This window comes from Schistocerca cancellata, chromosome 1, assembly GCF_023864275.1.
Source record: "Schistocerca cancellata isolate TAMUIC-IGC-003103 chromosome 1, iqSchCanc2.1, whole genome shotgun sequence".
Classification (NCBI taxonomy): Eukaryota; Metazoa; Arthropoda; class Insecta; order Orthoptera; family Acrididae; genus Schistocerca; species Schistocerca cancellata.
The window spans coordinates 188,154,762-188,179,942 of NC_064626.1; the positions used below are offsets into that span (position 1 = coordinate 188,154,762).

A 25,181-nucleotide genomic window follows, 5' to 3' on the forward strand; every position below is an offset into this window, starting at 1 on the left:
GGAATACAAACGTCCAAAAATGAGATCGACAGGAAGTGCAAAATGGCTAAGCAGGGATGGCTAGTGGACAACTGTAAGGATGTAGAGGCTTATCTCACGAGGGGTAAGATAGATACTTCCTACAGGAAAATTAAAGAGACCTTTGGAGAAAAGAGAACAACTTGTATGAATATCAAGAGATCAGATGGAAACCCAGTACTAAGCAAAGAAGGGAAAGCAGAAAGGTGGAAGGAGTATATAGAGGGTCTATACAAGGGCGATGTACTTGAGGACAATATTATGGAAATGGAAGAGGATGTAGATGAAGATGAAATGGGAGATACGATATTGCGTGAAGAGTTTGACAGAGCACTGAAAGGCCTGAGTCGTAACAAGGCCCCGGGAGTGGACAACATTCCATTAGAACTACTGACGGCCTTGGGAGAGCCAGTTCTGACAAAACTCTACCATCTGGTGAGCAAGATGTATGAGACAGGCGAAATACCCACAGACTTCAAGAAGAATATAATAATTCCAATCCCAAAGAAAGCAGGTGTTTACAGATGTGAAAATTACCGACCTATCAGTTTAATAAGTCACGGCTGCAAAATACTAACGCGAATTCTTTACAGACGAATGGAAAAACTAGTAGAAGCCGACCTCGAGGAAGATTAGTTTGGATTCCGTAGAAATGTTGGAACACGTGAGGCAATACTGACCCTACGACTTATCTTAGAAGCTAGATTAAGAACAGGCAAACCTACATTTCTAGCATTTGTAGACTTAGAGAAAGCTTTTGACAATGTTGACTGGAATACTCTCTTTCAAATTCTGAAGGTGACAGGGATAAAACACAGAGAGCGAAGGGCTATCTACAATTTGTACAGAAACCAAATGGCAGTTATAAGAGTCGAGAGGCACGAAAGGGAAGCAGTGGTTGGGAAGGGAGTGTGACAGGGTTGTAGCCTCTCCCCAATGTTATTAAATCTGTATATTGAGCAAGCAGTGGAGGAAACAAAAGAAAAGTTCGGAGTAGGTATTAATACCCATGGAGATGAAATAAAAACATTGAGGTTCGCCGATGACATTGTAATTCTGTCAGAGACAGCAAAGGACTTGGAAGAGCAGTTGAACGGAATGGACAGTGTCTTGAATGGAGGATATAAGATGAACATCAACAAAAACAACACGAGGATAATGGAATGTAGTCGAATTAAATCGGGCGATGCTGAGGGAATTACATTAAGAAATGAGACACTTAAAGTAGTAAATGAGTTTTGCTATTTGGGTAGCAAAATAACTGATGATGGTCGAAGTAGAGAGGATATCAAATGTAGACTAGCAATGCCAAGGAAAGCGTTTCTGAAGAAGAGAAATTTGTTAACATGGAGTATAGATTTAAGTGTCAGGAAGTCGTTTCTGAAAGTATTTGTATGGAGTGTAGCCATGTATGGAAGTGAAACATGGACAATAACTAGTTTGGACAAGAAGAGAATAGAAGCTATCGAAATGTGGTGCTACAGGAGAATGTTGAAGATTAGATGGGTAGATCACATAACTAATGAAGAGGTATTGAATAGGAATGGGGAGAATAGAAGTTTTTGGCACAACTTGACTAGAAGAAGGTATCGGTTGGTAGTACATGTTCTTAGGCATGAAGGGATCACCAATTTAGTATTGGAGGGCAGTGTGGAGGGTAAAAATCGTAGAGGGAAAACCAAGAGATGAATACACTAAACAGATTCAGAAGGATGTAGGTTGCAGTAGTTACTGGGAGATGAAGAAGCTTGCACAGGATAGAGTAGCATGGAGAGCTGCATCAAACTAGTCTCTCGACTGAAGACCACAACAACAACGTAGCCTTGCACGAACGAAAAGCAAATAGGACAAGAAGAGAAACATCTGAAGTACGGTGGTACGGAACAATGCTATAGATTAAGTGGGTAGATCGCGTAACTAATGAGCAGCTACTGAGTAGATCTGGGGCGTAATTTGTGGTACAACAGGTGGAGAAGGCGGGATCGTTTAATTCGACACATTCCGAAATCTAAGAGTCACAGGGTGACAGTTATTGAACAGTATGAAATAAAATCGTCATAAGTTCTTAACGCTTTGCGTTAGGACGTTCATACTGCACGATAGGCCGCGGGGCATGCTGGGAATTAGTATTTGCATTGTTGTTTGGTTTAGCCCTGAAGCCCACATTCGTTTGGATGGGTTCTTCAGTAAGCAAAATTGACACATTTGGGGAAATGAGTATCTGCATATCACGATCGAGGAGGGAGTAAGGGGGTAGGGAATGTGTGGACTGCAATGTCCACGGTGGCTACAGAAAGGTATGTGAAGGTTTTGGAAAATTATTTCATCCTCATTATCCAAAGTGACCCTGATTTCGACGAGATGTGGTTCATGCAAGACCGACCTCGACCCCATCGATGCAGGAGAGGTGTTTGATGTCGTGGACAAGCACTCTCTGCACATCATTCTAGTTCTGAGGTACCCAGAAGCCACTGGCGTGGGCCTCGATTGGCCGCCATATTCTCCGGATCTGAACACAAAGCGACACCTTCTTGTGGGGCTATATTAAAGACAAGGTATACAGCAATAATCCCACACCATTGGTGAGCTGAAAACTGGTTTTCAGGAGCTCATCGACAGCATTGATGATCCGACACTTCAGCGGGTCATGCAGAATTTCGCTATTCGTCTACGTCACATCATCGCCAATGATGGCAGGCATATCGCACATGTCACAACATAAACCCGAATATTTGCAGTGACGTTTACGTGTTGAATAAAGTGTGTGCACGCCTTAGTTTGTAACTAATTACGTTTCTTCCATATAGTTCAATAATTATCACCCTGTAAATTTTATATTGCAGTGAAATTTAAGGAGTAAAAATAGTAGAGAGAGACCAAGAGATGAACACAGTAAGCAGGTTCAAATGGCTGAGGGTTGCAGTAGTTAATAAGAGATGAAGGGGAAAGAGTAGGGTAGAGAGCTCGGTCAATCCATCAATCCAGTTCCAGGGCTAAAGACCATAACAACAGCAACAACAACAATGACAACCTGGATAAGCCATGTGTCCGCAATATCCTTTCTTCCAGAGTGCTAGTCTGCAAGGTGCGCAGAAGAGCTTCTGTGAAGTTTGGAATGTAGGAGACGAGGTACTGGCAGAACTGAAGCTGTGAGGGCGGGTCGTGAGATGTGCTTGGGTAGTTCAGATGATAGAGCACTTGCCCGCAAAAGGCAAACGTCCCGGTTTCGAGTCAGGGTCCGGCACACAGTTTTAATCTGCCAGTAAGTTTCATTACAGATAGAGCTAGGATCTCTTTCAGTGGTAGCAAGCATGCTGGAATTTGCGTTAATCGATTCACGGAAACCACAGAAAACCTAAACCCGGCTAAGTGGCCGGTGATTTGAGATTCGTCCCACCGGAAGTTCAGTGTCTTAGTTGTTGCACCATCTCATTCAGCAGGTTATGTCGTAGGTCGCAGGTCATATGTTCTTCTCCACTTTTCGGTTTCAATTTTATATTGTACTTACCAGCTTTTTTGCGGCAGTCTCGTACATCGGCGTTAAAAGGCTGTTTTTTTTTTTTTTAACGTCGAATGAGAGTATTTCCTGCAAAAGTCTGAGCGTTTCAGTTAACGGCAACTATTTCTCAGTTTTCAGCTCTGCCATTGAATTAACAGCACAGATTTGAGCACAGGCTAGTGTGTGTGATGATATACACTGAAGTGCCAAAGAAACTGTTAAACCTGCCTACTGTCGTGTAGGACTCCCGCGAGCACGCAGATTGCCGAATCACGACGTGGCATGGACTCGAGTAATGTCAGAAGTAGTGCTAGAGGGAACTGACAGCGTGAATTCTGCAGGGCTCTCCATAAATCCGTAAGAGTACGAACACCACGTTGCAAGGCATCCCAGATATGCTCAATAATGTTCATGCCTGAGAGGTATATTGGACAGCGAAAGTATTTAAACTCAGAAGAGTGTTCCTGAAGCCTCTCTGTAGCAATACAGGAAGTGTGGGGTGTCGCATTGTCCTGCTGGAATTGTCCAAGTCCTTCGGAATGCAAAATGGTTCAAATGGCTCTGAGCACTATGGGACTCAACATCTGAGGTCATAAGTCCCCTACTTAAACCTAACTAACCTAAGGACATCACTCACACCCATGCCCGAGGCAGGATTCGAACCTGCGACCGTAGCAGTCCCGCGGTTCCGGACTGCAGCGCCAGAACCGCTAGACCACCGCGGCCGGCCCTTCGGAATGCACAATGGATACGGATGGATACAGGTGATCGGACAGGATGGTTACGTATTTTCACTTGCCAGAGTCGTACCTGTATGTATCAGCCCGTTTGACTCCTGCTGTACACTTGTCAAACAACTACAGAGCCTCCACCAGCTTGAACAACAATCGTTTGACACATTGGGTCCAAGGATTCATGAGGTTGTCTCCATACCCGTACACGTCCAACCACGCGATACAATTTGAAACGAGACTCGTCCGGCCAGGGAACTTGCTTCCAGTCAACAGTCCAATGTCGGTGTTGACGGGCCCAGGCAAGCCGTAAAGTTTTGTATCGTGACGCCATCAAGGTTACACGGGTGGGTCTTCGGCGCCGAAACCCCATATCGATGATATTTCGTTGAATGGCTCGCACACTGTCTGTTGTTGATAGCCCAGCATTGAAATATGCAGCAATTTGCTGAATGCACTTTCGTCACGTTGTACTATTCTCTTCAGTCGTCGTTGTTCCCGTTCTTGAGAGATCAATTTCCGGCCGCAGCGATGTCGGAGGTTTTATGTTTGACCGAATTCCTGATATTCACGGTACACTCGTGAAATGGTCGTACGGGGGAAGTCCCCACTCCATCGCTAGGAGATGTTTTGTACCATCGCTCGTGCGCCAACTATAACACCACATTCAAACTCACTTAAATCTTGATAACCTGCCATTGTAGCAGCAGTAACCGAACTAACAACTGCGCCACGCATTTGTTGTCTTATACAGGCGTTGTTGACAGTAGCGCCGTATTCTACATGTTTACAAATATCTGTATTTGAATACGCAATCCTACACCAGTTTCTTTGGCGCTACAGTGCAGTTTCTGACGGAGGGATAATATTTGAGTAGCTGTTAATCCGGAGGTTTCAGTTACAAGTGCCGTGATGACCAGTACCTGCTGCGGCGACTTGGCGAGGAAGGAGTGGCAGCACTGAAGGCTGCAGTGACCGCGCGGCTCCCTGGCCAGGAAGCTGAACTGCGAGTGCGAAGGGTCGCACGTAGCGTACGACACACGCCGCAGCGCGTGCGCCATCAGCACCGTCTGAAACAACAACACCACCACATGTGTATCAGCTGCCCCCTTACATACATCTGTGTCAACTTTGTTTTTAGTACCTCACCAGTATGTGGAAATTATCAGACAATATACCAAAATAACACCCTTTCACATCTACATCTACATTTATACTCCGCAAGCCATCCAACGGTGTGTGGCGGAGGGCACTTTACGTGCCACTGTCGTTACCTCCCTTTTCTGTTCCAGTCGCGTATGGTTCGCGGGAAGAACGACTGCCGGAAAGCCTCCGTGCGCGCTCGAATCTCTCTAATTTTACATTCGTGATCTCCTCGGGAGATATAAGTAGGGGGAAGCAATATATTCGATACCTCATCCAGAAACGCACCCTCTCGAAACCTGGACAGCAAGCTACACCGCGATGCAGAGCGCCTCTCTTGCAGAGTCTGCCACTTGAGTTTGCTAAACATCTCCGTAACGCTATCACGCTTACCAAATAACCCTGTGACGGAACGCGCCGCTCTTGTTTGGATCTTCTGTATCTTCTCTGTCAACCAGACCTGGTACGGATCCCACACTGATGAGCAATACTCAAGTATAGGTCGAACGAGTGTTTTGTAAGCCACCTCCTTTGTTGATGGACTACATTTTCTAAGGACTCTCCCAATGAATCTCAACCTGGCAACCGCCTTACCAACAGTTAATTTTATATGATCATTCCACTTCAAATCGTTCCTAACGCATACTCCCAGATATTTTACAGAAGTAACTGCTACCGGGGTTTGTTCCGCTATCATATAATCATACAATAAAGGATCCTTCTTTCTATGTATTCGCAATACATTACATTTGTCTATGTTAAGGGTCAGTTGCCACCCCCTGCACCAAGTGCCTATCCGCTGCAGATCTTCCTACATTTCGCTACAATTTTCTAATCCTGCAAGTTCTCTGTATACCACAGCATCATCCGCCAAAAGCCGCATGGAACTTCCGACACTATCTACTAGGTCATTTATATATATTGTGAATATGTACACATTATGAACTACTTGATAATCCTCCAAAATATCATGGCGTTTCTATTACTCTCCACTGATTTTAATCTCTCTATCGTTCTCAACTTTTCTCATCTCTGAAGACTGCAGTCATATGTAGTTTGATACATGAAAGATTACCGAACTTCTCACGCTGTTGATTATTTATGCAACATATATGATCGGTTTCATAATATATATTTCACCACCATAAGTATCGGGGAAACCAAAATCACCTATATCTATTCAATGTCGCGTGTAGGACTTGGGTGGAGAGGGATTCAGGCTGGAAGTTGATCAGTTGTGGGCCAAAATTTAACAACAAATATTTAACCATTAAATCTTCGTGACCACAGAACCATAACAATTAAACAGCTCAGTAGAGTTCTAGAAAGCACAGCTCAACCGAGAATAACAGTTAAAATGCCTTCAACAAAATCAAACATAATTCAAAGAACTCCAATTAAAATAACTTTGCCCAAGCACATTGAATGGGGAACAATAGTAAAATGTGTAATATATGGTCCTTGGCCATAGACAATACATATAGTTTCTGTAATTAAACATCAACACTACCACTACCCTCAGACTTAATTTTGATCACCAACTAGCCACTATGACAAATTATTGTCAGCTACCTGCATGTTTGCCTAAACATATTTCTGAATACACTCTTCAGTACAGTAAAACATATAAATGAGTCAATTTCACACAGAATAATAACAAGGTAACTTTCGTTGTATAAATGGCACAAACCAATTCAGTCTCGCTCACAGGCCATCATCAATTCTGCTGTGAAGACTAAACATCTGTAATTCAGATTATACATTACCCAGCTAAAGCTTTGGAAGCGGTGACATCATTCCAGTCGAGAACGTTTTTCGGGTCCTGAGCGTCATTCTCTTTCCGCTCGCCGGCCGGAGTGGCCGAGCGGTTCTACGCGCTAGAGTCTGGAACCGCGCGACCGCTACGGTCGCAGGTTCGAATCCTGCCTCGGGCATGGATGTGTGTGATGTCCTTAGGTTAGTTAGGTGTAAGTAGTTCTAAGTTCTAGGGGACTGATGACCTCAGAAGTTAAGTCCCATAGTGCTCAGAGCCATTTGATTTTCTTTCCGCTCAATGGGCGAGTCAGCTACCCTTCCCCGATTGTCTGTTGATGCCTGTTCGACGAGACTGCCCACACATGGAGACCCTGGGTGGGGTATGCCATCAGGTAGGGCATTCAACAACTAACTATATGTGGCAATTGGCATGCCATGGGTCGGCCATAAAAACCTATATCTTTTCACTGGACTCTGGCATTATCTCCGTCGCTCAGCAACTGTTGCGACTCCGTATTTTGCTGACGCTGGTAGTGTATGGGTGATCGCTTGAATTTCAAGTAGACACAGGAGGGACGGTCACCTCCTTAACTCAGATACGTACAGGCAATTTGGTTGAACCGCACTGCAACGGACACTGTGTCATGTCTTACAGTAAACAGTGTATTGCTTTGAGGGGACACTTCTCTGTCTCCACACGCTGTAAGAATGTGAAACGGCAAATTATATTGTTAGCTGTTAATTCCTCAGTGGTGCAAAATAATTTTGGCCACTGCGCTTTTTCTTTTTTTGGCTTCCATGTAGTTAACAAAACCCATTCAATGCTTCAGTCGGTTCCTTTTCACGACATGGATTCCTCATTAGGTCATACAACCTGCTATTTTACAATACCTTTGGTCAAGCAGAAAATTTAGTCACAGATTTTTCTTAAGCCATCAGCTACATCTAAGTTTTGTCGCCACTTGGTCCTTTCCTTTCTCCACACGAGACAAGGGAATGGCCGATTTCCATTACTGGCTGGATCAGGGCATTGCTCCTAACATTGATATATCAAAAATCCGCCTCAGTTGCGAAATGTTACTGGTCATTACCCAGGTTTCAAATAGAGTAATCTAGCCTTCTTCAGAAGCATAAAAGAAACTAATACATGCCAGAATAAGGCACGGTCATATAATTTTGGTATATTAATTTATCACAGTTGCTAACAGGGCTACAGCATGTTAAAAATTCTGAGTTACTAACATTTCTTAGAGTCATTATCCAACACTTTAGTGGAGAGTCAGAAGCCCAATGGCGTCATCCACCTTTGAAGTGATTTTAAACTCACAGTGAATGTGCTTTATGTCCCTGATTTGCATTCAACTCTGCATCTGGAGTAGTTGTTTGGGGGGGGGGGGGGGCAGTTGTCACGTGTAGCCTTTTGTGACATATATCTGCAGCTGCCACTGGATAGAGTTTGTCGATCCTTCTTCGTACCCCTTTGGGCTTTAACAGTTACATCGCTCTTATTTTGGAATCTTGTCTGCACCAATATATTTCGGGCAGTTTATTAACGACAGTTCTTGTTGTGTAAACTACCTTGTTGAGATCTGGATTATGGCCTCTACATGACACAAGCATTTATAAAACCTACGGATGGTTTTTCTGGAAATTGCGATAAGTTCCTATGGGACCAAACTGCTGAGGTCATCGGTCCCTAGGCTTACACACTACTTAATCTATCTTAAACGTACGCTAAGGACAACACACACACCCATGCCCGAGGGAGAATTCGAACCTCCGACGGGAGGACCCGCGCGAACCGTGGCAGGGCGCCCTAGACGGCGCGGCAGATGGTTTTCCAAAGCCTGCTGGTGAATGGCCTTCGTTGCAAACGTGCAATTTTTTCCTCACCAAAAGTGTATTTTTTGCAACATGGGTTTAGTAGAGATGACAGACGTCCACATCAAACCATCATAAACCTGCCAACGCCAAGAACCTTAAAGATCTCTCTCTGTTGGTCCATCATGGGCAGGGGACGTCGGTTAATTAAGTAATTGTCAATATCAATAAAATTCACCAACAGTCTTGTACTTTAGGATATTATTTTATTTTATTCTCAAGGCTACCAGTGGCAGGTGTGCTCAGTTGCTGTCACATCTTCGAATGAAGCAAGTGAATAACGATTGAATTCATGATATCCAGTGATTTATGGCGCTACACGACACGTTCGTTTATTTGGATAGAAGCGTATGGGGCCTGAAGATGTCATGATAAAATGACTAAACTGGCAACTTTGAGAATAAAATAATATCCTAAGTACACGGCTATTGGTGATTTTATCGACAATGAAAAATCTCTAGTCGTTTTTGCGAAAGATTTCGTTTTACAGCAACCCGGGCAGCGCACATCAGCCTTGTCTCAACCAGCTCGTCAGTAGGCTTTTCAGTCCCTAAGGCAGTGTCTATGATCTGCTCCCTGTGTCGCTTATCTTACATCGGGTGAACTTTTAACCCTGGCCTGTGTGTCCGAGTATGGCATTGGCGCAGATCTCTCTCATCGGAAGCCGAATGGCGCTGAACAGCCCATCTCTTACGCACCAAAGGCGCTTTCCTCAGCGCAGCGTAGCCAGTCACAGGTGGGAGAGAGGCACTGGCTATTGTTTACGAAATTTCAGTGTCATATTTTCTAGTACGGAGCAAGATTCCTCAGCATTACCTACTACACGCCACTGGTTTCTTTATTTGATGCTCATACCAAGCCCACCTAATCTAAAGGTGGGCTCTCTGTCTCAGTAATTATTGCAGTGACGTTACTCCGCCACCCACCATGTACATGTAGATGCGCCATTGCGGCAGCCAGTGAGATCCAATCAGAAGTTCGATCGGGAAGAGGGTCTTGTGTTCTGGTTACATGTTACCTTGCTTGCATGATAGCTTGTTGCATTTTCCGTTGACAGCGTGAGAGGTCACCACTGCCTCGCCGATCCGCTTTCCTGGCAAATCCTTTCGGTTGTCCACGTGGGTCGGCCAGACCCAGCGTCGCGTATGCCTTTTTCTCTTCTGTTATTTATTCAACATTGTCCATGGAGTCCTCTTGCTTTCCAGGGAGGAGAAAGTCTGCCAGTTGGTAATCCTCCGACCACTGCACTACATGAATCGCACTGCAGAAATACTTGAGTGAAGGATTTGGTATATCATCACATCGAGTAGCTGGTGCTCGATCGTGACATCGAACATCTGGTTGTTGGTTTGTAGGGACTATGTGCAAAACCAGGCTGTGCTGCTGCACCAGCTTTCCTCTTCGTCGGCCCCAGAGCACATTTGGTGCACGTCGCATTCACTCCTCCATTTCTTGGCAGCATTTGCTTACTGGTAGTCGAAGCCTTATCAGACTACCCATACGTAGCCAAGCTGCCCTCCACGTCGTCAACTGCCACCCTTCGCACAATGTCAGTCATATTTGACATCTTGGAATGCCCCAGGATCATCGTGACCAAAAATGACTAGCAATTTGTGTCACAGGACTTTTGCTTTCACTGTGGTATACAGCATCTAACTACTACACTGTCTCACTGAGCACGACATTACGTCACAGTTTTAAAAGATCATTGTTGCTGTTAGTCTCTTGGGATGCAAGAGGCAGGAACTTTATTGTAATAGGTTTCTATGGAGGAGAGAGTGAGGATCTGATGCTGTCTATTGCTTGTTGCATTTCCACGGGAGAAATTGTTTCTCCCTACATGCTTTCTATGAAGTGCGTCGAGTTTTTCACATAAGAGGCGGAGAAGTCATCGAAATAACAAAACACCCTAACAACATGAATAGAGAGACTGTACTCCGGCTTGCTCCATTCTGGCTATCGGCCCTGAGGTTCCCAGAGGCCGCACCAACAACACGTGTCGCAAGCGTTGCTGGTGAGTAACTGCCGCCGCACGGGCTGAGTCGAACCGGAGGAAAACAGGAAACCATACGTCATTCGCCAATGACCGTTAACCAAGCAGTGGATGAATCAATAGATAGCAGCACATCCCCACTCCCTTCACAGTAGTAATCTATTACAAATAGGGTCCTGCTCCTTTCAGCGAAAGAGACGAATCACATCAACTAGCTTTTAAAATTGTGACTTAATGTCATGCTCTGTGAGCAGTAATAACAAATTATAAGTGCCTCTGCACAGGTAAAACACATCAGTAGACCCAGAAGAAGGACACTGTAAACGTGGCCGTAATCTTGGCTTCTAGAGCAGTCTTTTACATTACGATGCAGTACCATACTCAGAAAAGTTTTATGTCAGTGAATGAAGACGTCAGTATCTCCCTCCTCCTGCAACGATGTGTTGTTGAGTTTTCTGGCTCTGTACTGGGTGCCACCAGTTACCGGGAGCAGTCTAGGGGAAAGTTTGCACGGGCGCCAACAGCGAGGTCTCCCGCATTTGTTACACACATACACTGGACCACCTGCACACCTTTCTCCATCCTCCTCCCTTCGAGACTGCCGTTTGGGCCAGGTCTTTCAGCCAACAGCTTGGATGGCTTCCCATAAAGGTCTGCTCTGAACTGTAAATAGTGCTGTTTTCGATAGGGACATTATTATTATTATTATTATTATTATTATTATAAGAATTTTTTTCATATTTTGTGCGTGTGAATTTTTACTGAATATATCAATGAGTTAAAACTAAATACTGTTGTTTACAGTCATTGTTCCTGATCCCAGAGAGTAAACAGCAAGTAGCAACATTTTGTTTCAGTGAGCACAATGAGTAACGTGGACTTGCAGACCGGAAATTATGGTCAGTATGGTCTCCAACGCTTTCTGACTGATCGGAGAAACAGTTTTCAGACTCTTGTAAATGGCCAAGGTAGGAGTAAAACAAGTACAAACCATTGTGTCTTTTCATAAAGACGTAACAAAAGAAAATACCAGTAAGGGGATCTACCCTCTACTCGTCTTCAACTGACCTTCCTATTGCAATATTATCACAGAATTCGTATCCTTAGTGAACTTCAAATGTGTCTCATCATTCGTCAATACTTCAGGTCCCTCTTCGTTCCACAATGGTTTTTTCGGACAATTCTCTTAAATTTCAATTAACTCCTCATCATTGTGTGTGTATTAGATGGGTTAGGGGCGCTCAACATAGAGATTATCAGCGGTATTCATCATTAATAAACTGTGATCCGAGTTTATATCTGCTTCTGGGTGTGCCCTCTAATCCAACACCAGCTGGAACATTCCGATGTCTCCCGTCTTTACGAAGTATACACCCTCCTGTTCTTATTCTTGAACAAAGTAATCACCTAAACTTTATTGCAGAACTCAATCTTTCTTCTCTCTCATTCCTAGTACCAAGCCCATGTTCCTTATTCCTTATATACAACCGTGTTCCAATCTCTCTTTACATAATAAATTAGCCATTCGGTATCCTCATATACTTTCTCTCTTCATTTTCGCTTTGCGACGTTGACATTTATACTTGAGCTATAGTTGTCGGCGTTGATTTATTGTCGAATATGATGAGAACTACTCTCTCACTGAACAGTTCGCAGTAGGTCACAGTCTGATCTACATTTCTACTCGTAAAAATTTTTATGCTGCAGCTGCTATTACGCTCCATTCGTCTGACTAGAAATGTTTATTATCTTTCCATTTCACCTCACTAATTCCATTACACCTAGACTATTCCGTTTCATTTCCCTTTCCGGATTTCCTAGATATCGACACATAGAATGTTATCCGTCGTTCATTATTCCATCTTTTCTCATGGGCAACTCCAACCTGACCCTCCCGCAGATGCAAATACAGGGCCAATGTGGAGCCTTTTTCCAATAGAGGATCATCCAGCATTTTTTCAGCTCCAGGCCACAAGACATATGTCTTTAACTCAGTGGTTTCCATGGCATTATGTGTCCTCATACTGTTGTAATTGTGTCTTTTAGGGGCAGTTTCCTACCCCAAGGCCAAAGAGTGTGCCCTTAACCACTGTCCGCTACTCCGCCATGACTTTCAAAGACGTTTACCGCTTTCTTATGCCGGAAGTCTTCGGCTCCCATTCCTAATGATTTTTATTAAAAATTTAAGCACTTGCTCTGTTCGAACCCAGGACCGAGGATGTTTCCATTAGTGGTCGAAGACGTTACCCCTTGTTTCCTTTTTTTTCGCGGGCAAGTGTCTACCGACTATTTTTTCTTTTTCTTTTCCTTAACCTTTTTTTTTTGTTTTAGGTATAATGGACCTGTGGGCGCTAAGGGGGCAAAGTGAGCTGGGCTCGAAACCCGAGGCCTGGCCACAGTGTCCCCCTCATCACCACCGAGCTTGTAGGGCACAGGAAAGTGGGAGACACAGGAATCAACAGAAATGGAAGGCGTTGTTGTTGTTTGTTTATTTGCATTTTGTTTTTGTAATATTCACTACTATTATGAAATTATGTGGAACATATATCAGCAACAGAGAAAAAAAAAGTAAATGCTGGGTAAATAAAAAAAAGGGAAATAAAAAAGAAATAAAATCCGCGCAATCTACGACACGCTCTCCCAACCGCGGAGGTCAGTGGTAGAATCAATCATAGGCGAATCAGATACCACCGGGATGGGGGAAGGAGGAGGGAATGGTAGGTGCCCTAAGCTCCAGGTATCCGGCAACTTAGTGGAGGTATAACAAAGACCCCTCGAAGAAAGTTAGCAAATAGTTTCCGATAACGTGGTGTGTTTTCGAGAGCTGCATGGGCTGTTCGTAAATAGATCCAGAAGACGGGATTTAGGTCCCTGTTGACTATGTGATACTACAGTGCCCAGACGCCTGCACGGAAAAAGGGCTGGTGGATGGTAGTCCACACTATAGGCCAATGGATGGAGGGATGTTTGGTCTCCACCACATTCCGGGCAAAACGACGCAATAGTAGGCTGTAAAAATCCTTACTCCTGGTCGGACGCGTATTCGGGAGACTGGTATGTGTTCAACTGTAGTCGACGAAAAAGATCGACATGTGAGACAAATGAGACACGATGTGGCCGACAGACACCGGTGGTGAGGTGGAAGCAGGCAGGAGGACTTCAAGCAAGCTGCGTGTTAGAGATGTGCCCCGTTTGGTCCTCTCATGGTACTCACATACAAGGCAGCAACTCGCATACGGACATTGACGACCCTGAGGCCGCCATCCCATGAGGACAGGGTAAGTGTCTCATTAAGAACTTTAAAAATAGAACCAGCGGAGAGATAGTAGCCAAAGGCCGCCTGAAGGTTGCGCCCAATCGCTGTCAGCAGAGGGAGAACTTGTGCGATGTGGAATAATTTTGTTGCCACATAATAATTAAATGTCTCAACGCGTTGAAGTGTGTCCTGGAGACGCAGTAGGTTCTGGCGGGGCGTCGTTGCGGTTGATGTGGAACAGGCGACGGAAATTCTTCACCTCTGTGCATGAGATCGTGGGCGTAAAGGTAATGCGCAGGAACCGGAACGTCCGCACAAGCGGCAGGGGTGCCACTTCACCCTTCTCGAGGGCTCGTCCAGTGTACATCGCAGAAGATTTGGCGACATTCATGGCACTGTCAGCGGCAGCAGCATAGCGTGTGATCAATTCGAGGACTGCTCGTATCTGGCCGAGCGGTTCTAGGCGCTGCAGTCTGGAACCGCGCGACCGCTAGTCGCAGGTTCGAATCCTGCCTCAGGCATGGATGTGTGTGATGTCCTTAGGTTAGTTAGGTTTAAGTATTTCTAAGTTATAGGGGACGACCTGAGATATTAAGTCCCATAGTGCTCAGAGCCATTTGAATTTTGACTGCTCGAATCTCGAGGCCGGGGCGAATGAGGAGGAGGTCATCAGCATATGCCCGATAGCGAAAAGTGTGTTGGCGAAGGGTGAGGCCAGAGAGCTTGGTTGTCAAGCCCCCAATGAGGATGGAGGGGGGGGGGTACTGACGTACAAGAGGGTAGTGAGGAGGCACCTTTGCCATACGGAACGGCAAATGGGTACCGGTCCTGCTAAACGTCCATTGACTTGGACACGTGAACTGGCGGTGTTGTAAACACGCCGGAGAAAATCGATGAATGGAGCGGGAATACACATTCGGGGTACCACCGAAAACAGGAAACGATGACGCACTTTATCGAACGCGCTATCGAAATCTACGACGATGACCGCTGCACCGTGTCTGCAGGCCGCCGCCATCGCAATTAAGTCGTGGCATTCGCCTGTATCAGTCTGTATGTTAACCTGTTCCCCAAGCGTCGTTTGCTCTGGGGAGAGGATATGAAAGAGTATTCTTCGGAGACGCATTGCCGGTAACCGAGCGAAAATCTTGTAAGCGGCATCGAGTACGGTGAGCAGTCTGTAACTCATGACCGTCGAACCACGGGTTGGTTTGTCGACCGGAATTATGATGTCCTCAACAAAGGCGGGTGGGATTTCTTGGCCAAATATCAGTTCTTGATGCCATGTTCGCGATGCCATGGGGTCACAGAAGGCTCGGTAAAACTCAATCGGTAAGCCGTCAATGCTGGGCGATCTGTTGACTGCACCCTTGTAGATCGCGTTTTCGACTTCGTCTTGTGTGACAGCCACTGTCAAAGTATCCGCCTCTGTGTGGGGGAGGTTGGTTGGTTGGTTGGTTTTGGGGAAGGAGACCAGACAGCGAGGTCATCGGTCTCATCTGATTAGGGAAGGAAGTCGGCCGTGCCCTTTCAAAGGAACCATCCCGGCATTTGCCTGGAGCGATTTAGGGAAATCACGGAAAACCTAAATCAGGATGGCCGAACGCGGGATTGAACCGTTGTCCTCCCGAATGCGAGTCCAGTGTCTAACCACTGCGCCACCTCGCTCGGTGTGGGGGAGGGTCGCGTGATGTAATCCAAAATGGAGTCGTCTGCTTCAGTATCAGCATCTTCTTCCCTACAAGTACGATGGTAATGTTCGACGAATGCGTGAACGATGTCTTCTGATCAGTCACCTGCGAGCCATGAGGCGTGGTCAGAGTGTTTATGATCTGCCGACGACACAGTCGTTCGTCGGTCACTGTGTGATGTATGGATGGAATTTCCAAACCTGCATTATCTTGGCGCAGAGTCCTTATCACCACCCCTTGCTGTTTCCGGTGTGCAAGGGCAATTATCCTCGCCTTAGTTCTTTGCCGTTCCAAATGGTTGTCTGGGGTTGGCAGCTGAGTGTCCAAATCTCGGAGAATAGCATAGTAGAAGTAAACAGCGTTGCGATGTCAGTCGGCCAAGTCTTTCCCGAATCCCATCAGTGTCCTCCGCATCGTTGGTCTGATGCAGTCCATCCGCCATGTCTATGTCGAGCGGTAGCGGGAAAGGCTGCGTTCGCAGTCTGTCCATGTCTCAGTTACTTGTTGGCGACAAGTCAGGTCATGCAGATGAGAAGTATTTAGTTTCCATGCCGCACGGATGCGTCAAACAGATTACGGTGGAAGGACGACCGTGCAGATGTAAGCGCAATGGTAGGAAAACACCAGTGGCCAGCGTTCGGCGCCCCGTCTCGCAGATCTAAGAGGCTGTGAGCCGTATATCCTATCTCGACAGCTTTCGGAATGGTAAGGAAGGTATGGTCAGAACGGTCTAGATTTTGGACTTCCCAATATACGTTGTTCCTGGCATGTAATATAGTGTGGATCCCGATCTTTGTGGTGCAGATTGCAGTTAAAACCACCTCCTAACAGGCAGTGGTCGTATCGGCCCAAAACAGGATGCCAGGTTCCTCTGAATAAAACATGACCCGTTCATGTCGTTGGTCGGTGCCTGAAGGAGCGTAGACATTAATGATGCATGTCCCTGTTACAGTGAGTGTTATGCCCCGAGCTGATTGCAGGAAGGCGACATTGATGACAGAAATTCCGTCGCGGACGCAGATGGCCACTCCCCGGCCCACTGGATCACTCGTGGAGGCGTGGGCGCTATACCCAATGATATCCGGGAGACCGGCCAAGTGAACTTAGTGCAGAAGGGCGAAATGAGTATCAGAAGTCAGAACATCTCCTGCATAAGGCGGATTTTCATCCTGGAACGGATGTTGTTGGTGTTGATGGCTGCTCTCCGGTAGGCCTATTGGTGGACTGCTGGAGTCTGGTCCACTCTGGCGGCAGCGCAAGGGCGTGGGCGTCGCAGTGGAACGTTATCCCGCTCGCCCGCAGGGGATTCTGGGGAGAGTATGATAAGTGGATCGGTCCCGATGGCGCAGGGTCCTATAACGGGTCCAGCTCCTTCACCTCCTCCTCATGCCACGCCATGGATGCGGGCAACAGTGTATCGTCCATTCTGTCTGCAGAAGAAGATGTAGACGTAGTTTCGGCTTTGCTATGTCCAGTAAATAGTTCAGCGTCCGCATGGGATGTCGAGGCGACGGGCGAAGGCACACCGGTGGATGTCTCCGTGCTCATAACATCTTCGTCGGCAGTACCGGATTCGGGGGCGTCCTGGGGGTCGACGCCGCGTCCGGCCGAGACGGCGGGCTGTCCAAGGCGCTCTTCGTGGGGGTATGGTCAGACTCGTTTGTGACACCCGGGCAGCATTGCGAAGCGGTAGGAGAAGCCAGAACCGCGGCGTAGTAAACTGGTAGCACCGTAGGTTGCGACGAGGGTGGTCATTCAGCAGCTGGAAGCTGCGTGATACGTCGTCGTAGGCATTCGGATCTAAGGTGGGCTTCTTTGCCGCACCTGAAATAGGTCCGAGGCTGGACGTGATATATAATTATTGCACAGCATCCGCCGATCTGTAAATAGGGCGGGACATGGCTTCGGAGATCAATGGTGACCAGTCGGACGCCGTTTAGTACAGGATTTGTCCGAAACTGCGTCCACTTCTCCGCAGTATGGCCGTTGACTGTGCCGTATGGTCGGAGGGCCGCGACGACTTCCTCTGCAGGAAGTTCGAATCGCAATTCAAAATGCGTGTCGCACGCATACCTAAGCCCTCGTGGTCGACGATTACCACCCCCACATTGCCATAAGCATGACATTAACGGAGCGCCTGTTTGGTCTGACGTAGGAAACGTTCGCACGCCGCGTCGTTAATGATTTTAACGTAGACCGTGCTGCGTGTATTCCGATAGTAACGATCGCCGGGATCTTTTCTTCCTCTTGCAGTAAACGCTCCACCTCGAGTACTTTGGGTCGAGCATAATCGTTGCAGAACGTAAGTCGTAGTGTAACGGTTCGCCATATATCGTAGACAGTAAGCCGGATCATGGTCGTCAGAATGTAAGCAAGGCGAGCTTGCGCTCCACACACGGAAAACACAGACGTGTCCGCTCTGTTCCACTGCCAAAGGCAGACTCGCCCCTAAACCACGCATTTGAGCTGGCCTGAGTTTATACCCTGTGAATAAATTCCTAGAGTCTTCAATTAAAATTTCCTTTGCTTCCAAGGAGCGTTACAGGTGTTTTCCCCAACGTATTGTTGCAAGTTGTTGCGTCTCCTCCTATTCTGAATCTTTTAAAGCAAACGGAGCACTGCAGCCGTGCGGGATTAGCCGACCGGTCTCAGGCGCTGCAGTCATGGACTGTGCGGCTGGTCCAGGTGGAGGTTCGAGTCCTCTCTTGGGCATGTGTGTGTGTGTGTGTGTGTGTGTGTTTGTCCTTAGGATAATTTAATTATTTAATTAAAGTAGTGTGTAATCTTAGGGACTGATGACCTTACCAGTTAAGACCCATAAGATTTCACACACATCTGAACTTTTTTTTTTTTTTTTTTTTTTTTTGCACTGCACTTCACTGCTGCTGCACCTCATGAAATACTTCCAAACTAGGGACGATTGCATACTGTGGTATAACTGGTGTCCAAGGACGACAGCGAGAAAGTGCCATGTAGATCAGATGGTGGCAGGTGTTGTACACTGCACGCACATGCGTACGGTCTAACAAGCCACGCCACACAGCACTAGGAACATTTTTGTTTCTGTAATACTGTTCCGATGTCATATGTTTGTTGCTAGTTTGTAACCATAGACGTTTTTATTAAAACATTTCTGATCGCTTCCAAATTTGTATAATAACCTGATATTTCAAAGTAATGGAAATTTTAGAAATGAACATGACACGTTTTTAAACAAAAACGTCGAAAGAAAGCAAAGACAGATGCGCGACACGGGAGCGGCAGTTTCAGACGTGGCGCCTGCCCCTGGCGCCACCTGACGTCACCAATGCGGCCACGGGCAACAGCTCCGCCAGCTGCCCAGGTCGACTTACGAGCACCCGCCGTCTACCTGATTGGCTGCTGATGATCTCATCATGCCTATATAAGCGAGAGTCCGTAGCAACCCCGGCAGTCAGTGAACTCCTGACGACGATGGCGGTGATGGTCATCGAAAACGCGAGGATTTTATTCTAAATGACGCGGCTTGCAAACCGAAAACGTTTTATTCATGTATGCCGGCGCGAAAGACTCCGAGGATTCAAAAACGAAAAATTTTAGCACTGCTGCTATGGAAAGTTGATAACTGGTTCTTTATCCAGTTATTAGGGCAAAATGAAAACCCTGTTACAACAGAGAATAAACAACGGTTATTCAGCTGAAATACCGGTATTGATTTTAACAGGTCGATGTATCTCCACCCCACTAAGATATTCGTTCTTTCGGTTACAACTGCCGAGTGCAGAGTCATTCTGTAGCACAAGGAGTGCTACCGCTGTAATTTGGAGGTCGTAGATCATAGGATTGCCTAGGCCGATTCAGATCCACATTGGTGAGGCCAAGGCAACCATGACACCAACATTTAGATTCTGATCGCAGAATCCGACTTCTTTCTCTCATTCTTCTTATTCTTAATTGTCGCTTTGCCCTGATCGACCATATGCGTTCTCTATGTTCGTCAACCTAACATTTCTGTTCCTAGGCACTCCTTCTTCCCCTTCACGGATCGCAAGAATGCTACTAAGGATAGCTTCATTCTAATAAGGTGTCCGGCCCACACCAGGCTTCTTTCTCGTCCTTCGACCAACGTCAGCTTGCGAGTATAGGTCTGCCGGTTGCTATTTCTTTAATATTCTCCATTCCAGTGACTTGTTTCTTTTGGGCCAAATATTTTCCTTAATATCTTGGTCTCGAAGACTGTAAGCAGTTTTCTTTACGTATTTCCTTAATGCAATAGTTTCAGATCCATATAGAGCTACCAGGAGTATTACGCTCTGGTATAGCAGGATTTTAAACCCTCGAAACATCTCTCTACTTCACACTACGTCACGTATGCCAAATGTTTATTTGCTGCTGCAACCCTTACCTTAATGCAGATCCATTCTATTCTGCTCGCTACAAAAGTGTGCCACATATTGAAATGTATCTACTCTGATTTACACCCGTTGACTCTGGGTAGCCTCTTTGATTCATAATCAAACGGTCTTCGGTTCCGGGTTCGAATACCGCTGTTGCTTAAATTTTGATTAGTAATTTGCATTGGCGGTAGAAGACTTCCGGGACAAGATGATGATGATGATGATGTTGATGTTGATGTCTGTATTGTGGGGCGTTCAACTGCGCGGTTATCAGCGCCCGTACAAATTCCCAAAATTCTCTGAGTCCAAACTCGCCACTTTCATGAATGATGATGAAATGATGAGGACAACACAAAAACAAGCAGTCATCTCGAGGCAGGTGAAAATCCCTGACCCCATCGGGAATCGAACCCGGGACCCCGTGCTCGGGAAGCGAGAACGCCACCTCGAGACCACGAGCTGCGGACTCCAGCACAAGAAGTCATCCTCATTCTGCCTACGGTCTTGTCAAAGAGGGCGGAGGAGCGAACAGACGTTCAGGGCACTCTCTTGTACTGGGGTGGGAAACTGCCCCTAAAGGCGGAAGAATCAGCAATGATCAAAGCACGAGGATGCAGAAAGCAATGGAAACCACTGCATTAAGGATACGTAACGTGTATTCACAAGACATGTGGCCTGTAATTCAAGAAGTGCCAAGATGATCTCTCCATTGGCAGAAGATCCCGGAATAGTCGATATCCGGATCTCTGGGAGGGGACAGCCAAGGGGGAGGTTATCATGGGAAAAAGATTGAATAATCAACGAAAGGATAACATTCTATGAGTCGGAGCGTGGAATATTTGAAGCTTGAACGTGGTAGGGAAACTAAAAAATCTGAAAAAGGAAATGCAAACGAACAATCTAGATATAGTAGGGGTCAGCGAACTGAAGTGGAAAGATGCATTTCTGGTCAGATTAATATAGGGTAATATCAACAGCAGGAGAAAATGGTATAACATGTTTCAGATAGTAACAGCGAATACTCTGTTCAAGAATCACAAGAGAAGGAGGTTTACTTGGAAAAGGCCGAGTGATTCGGGAAGATTTCAGTTAGATTACATCATAGTCAGACAGAGATTCCGAAATCAGATACGAGATTGAAAGGTGTACCCAGGAGCAGATATACACTCAGATCGCAATATAGTAGTGATGAAGAGTAGGCTGATGTTTAAGACGTTAGTCAGGAATAATCAATATGCAAAGAAGTGGAATACGTAAGTACTATGGAATGACTAGATATACTTGAAGTTCTCTAAGGCTATATATACAGCACTAAGTCATGGATCAGTAGGCAGTACAGTTGAAGAGCAATGGACATCTCTAAAAAGGGCCATCACAGAAGTTGGGAAGGAAAATATAGGTACAAAGAAGGTAACTGCGAAGAAAGCACGGGTAACAGAAGTTGTGTGTAGAAGTATGACTCTGGCGACATACCATCTGTCTTTCGGAAAAATATCTTCACACAATTCATAAGATTGGAAAAGCGGACAGTCATCTAAACAGCTCATGCATCCAAGTTGGTGACGAGAATAATATGCACAAGAATGGAAAAGAAAATCGAGGATGTTTTACATGACGATCAGTTGGACTTTAGGAAAGGTAAAGGCACGAGAGAGAGAGAGAGAGAGAGAGAGAGAGAGAGAGAGAGAGAGAGGCAATCCTGACATCGCGGTTAATAATGGAAGCAGCACTAAAGAAAAATCAAGACACTTTCATAGGATTTGTCGACCTGGATAAAGCATTCGACAACGTCAAATGGTGCAAGATCTTCGAAATTCTGAGAAAAAGAGGGGTAAACTATAGGGGAAGCCGGGTAATATACTATATGCACAAGAGCCAAGAGTGAATAAAAAGACTGGACGACCAAGAACGAAAAGCTCGGGGTAAAAATGGTGTAAGACAGGGATGTAGTCTTTCCCCGCTACTGTTCAATCTGTACATCGAAGAAGCAATGACGGAAATAAAAGAATGGTTCAGGAGTGGAATGAAAATTCAAGGTGAAAGGATATCATGATACGAATCACAGATGACATTGCTATCTTGAGTGAAAGTGAAGAAGAATTACATGGTCTGCTACACAGAATGAACATTCTAATGAGTACAGTGTATGGATTGAGTGTAAATCGAAGAAAGACGAAGGTAATGAGAAGTAGTAGAAATGAGGACAGTAAGAAACTTAACATAAGGATTTATGGTCACGAAGTAAATGAAGTTAAGGAATTCTGCAACCTAGGCAGGAAAATAAAGAGGCATGGACGGAGCAAGGAGGACATGAAAAGCAGACTGGCAATGGCAAAAAGGGCATTCCAGGCCAAGAAAAGTCTACTAAATATCGGCCTTAATTTGAGGAAGACATTTCTGAGAATGTACGTCTGGAGTACAGCATTGTATGGTAGTGAAACAGGAACTGCACCAGTCTCTTCACCACAGCGTAGACTTGCAAGTTAGGTCCTCCGTTGAAAATTCGTTAGACATTAAAACTGTGTGCCAGACAGAGACTCACACTCGGGACCTTTGCCTTTCGCGGGCAAGTGCTCTACCATCTGAGCTACCCAAGCACGACTCACGCCCCGTCCTCACAGCTTTACTTCTGCCAATATCTCGTCTCCTACCTTCCAAACTTCACAGAAACTCTTCTGCGAACCTTGCAGAACTAGCACTCCTGAAAGAAAGGATATTGCGGAGACATGGTTTAGCCACAGCCTGGGGGATGTTTCCAGAATGAGATTTTCAATTTGCAGCGGAGTGGTCATGAGTTCGAGTGTCGGTTCGGCACACAGTTTTAATCTGTCATGAAGTTTCATGTCAGCGCACACTCCGCTGCAGAGTGAAACTCTCATTCTGGATAGGTCCTTCATTATTTGCTGGATGTATTTCAGTCTCTGTCATTCCCTGTAGCAAGCAGCATTAACTCTCTACAGTACCCGCTTCAAATGTTGCTCACTGCAAAATCTATCAGTGATTTTAAATTTGTATTTCTTCTTTATGAAAGTGGCAATTTACATTGCTGCAGGGCAGCCTAGATCTCAAGCATTACCAAGCTACTTTACCTCCACGTCCACAAATGCCGAACAGATGGGCAAGAAAGCGACCTAATGGAATATTATGTGTGGTCGACAACAAGACGGAGAGAGGGCAAAGTTTACGTTGTACGTCATACACTGTCCTAACGCCTGTCATATAAAAGGGTGTGGACAGGAGACTCTAGTGTCTCGTCAGCTTTCATCGTGCAGTAACTGAGTACACCATCAGATGTAGGTAGAGACTCCTTCCGTGTGACAGCAGTTGGAAGCGGATGTCTGGGACGCGGTGCCGCGGTAGCGGCAGCGGCTTATTAGTGTGTGGACCGCGGGATCCGATAAGCTGCAGTTAACGAAGCGGCCGGCGGCCGAGTGTCCTCCAGAGGGCGGAGTTGCCTCTCCAGTGGCCGCACCGCTCACTCCAGCGCCCTCCAGGGGCCCGTAATGAAACTCTCGTGGGCGGAATTGGAGCCCGCGTCCAATCCTCCAACAGGTCAGCGGCAGTTCTGAACCGCTAAGGCGGTCAGCTTCTTTCTCCAACTGCGGCCGGAAAGAGGTGCTCCTGCTGAGCACCACCACCTGTATCTGGAAGGCATTGTGTTGAGCTACAAATGGTTTCAAAAGGGGACCGCTCGGATTAGTCACTGAAAGAATTAAAAATCAGTGATAGATGATCGAATATTCGAATGCAGGCGTACACGTAGGGGCTTCAGAAAGCAATTTAAACGTGACATCCCTCCATCGCGCTACAGGAGTAGCACAGTGTGAGAAGAAAGTTTTAGTGTCTTCTGCAGACACTGCCCTGCTGCGGTACGGATAGCAGGTGCAACACAGCGTGAGAGTGAATTCGCGCGACAAGTGCAAACATACTCCAAGGTTGAATTATACGGGACAGTAAGATTCCTGTAGGCTAAACATCTGAATTTGCACACGGCATACCGGTGAAATTCTCGGGTATGTGAACCACGAGGAGTGTCGCGTCAAGCCGTAGTGAAACAACGTTGCCGATGCTCAACGTCTAGCGCAAATCGTGCATCATGGAATTTCCATGTTTCCGACAAGCTGAAAGAACATCCAACGATGTGAACGTTCACACAGCAGCTCTCGAATGGCTTCGTAACCAAGGAGAATATTTCTATTGTTCAGTGATTGGTACAGAGTTCCGATCCTTGTCTACAGAGGCTTTCTGACTGTGTTGAAAACTACTGTCCTGAAGTGTAGTGCAGAATTCAACAAAAATTAGCTGGCCTTCCATAATAATGTGCTATTTCTCAAAGTTCCCTCGCATATACACAATAAAATCAGTTTACCCTGTTTATTTCCAATTACCCAACTACCAAGAATGATACAGGAAATATATAACCACACCGGACAGGAGAGTAATCAATGTCAGTAGACATAAAGCTAGCCGGCCGCAGTGGCCGCGCAGTTCTAGGCGCTTCAGTCTGTAACCGCGCGACCGCTACGGTCACAGGTTAGAATCCTGCCTTGGGCATGGATGTGTGTGATGTCCTTAGGTTAGTTAGGTTTAAGTAGTTCTAAGTTCTAGGGGACTGATAATCTCAGAAGTTAAATCCCATAGAGCTCAGAGCCATTTTTGAACATTACGCTAATACATTGTAATACTGCCTCTCGCTTGTTTAGGTTTGTTATATGTATCTGGACACACTCACTGGTCATTATAGCTATGGGAATGTTGATTGCCTCATTTCATCCGCTGTTCGAAATAGCCAAAGACATTTTTTATGGAACTGCGATCGGATGATCATTCGAGGAGGA

General features: G+C 46.0%; 1 protein-coding gene across 1 annotated transcript in view; it reads right to left on the bottom strand.

The window, feature by feature from the left end:
• LOC126162381 (EGFR adapter protein-like) overlaps positions 1–25,181 on the bottom strand; it is a 1,239,193-nt gene that overhangs the window by 54,197 nt on the left and 1,159,815 nt on the right. The window contains exon 6 of the mRNA XM_049918894.1: positions 5,172–5,318. Coding sequence (XP_049774851.1) covers positions 5,172–5,318 — 147 coding nt within the window. The remainder of the gene's footprint in view (positions 1–5,171; positions 5,319–25,181) is intronic.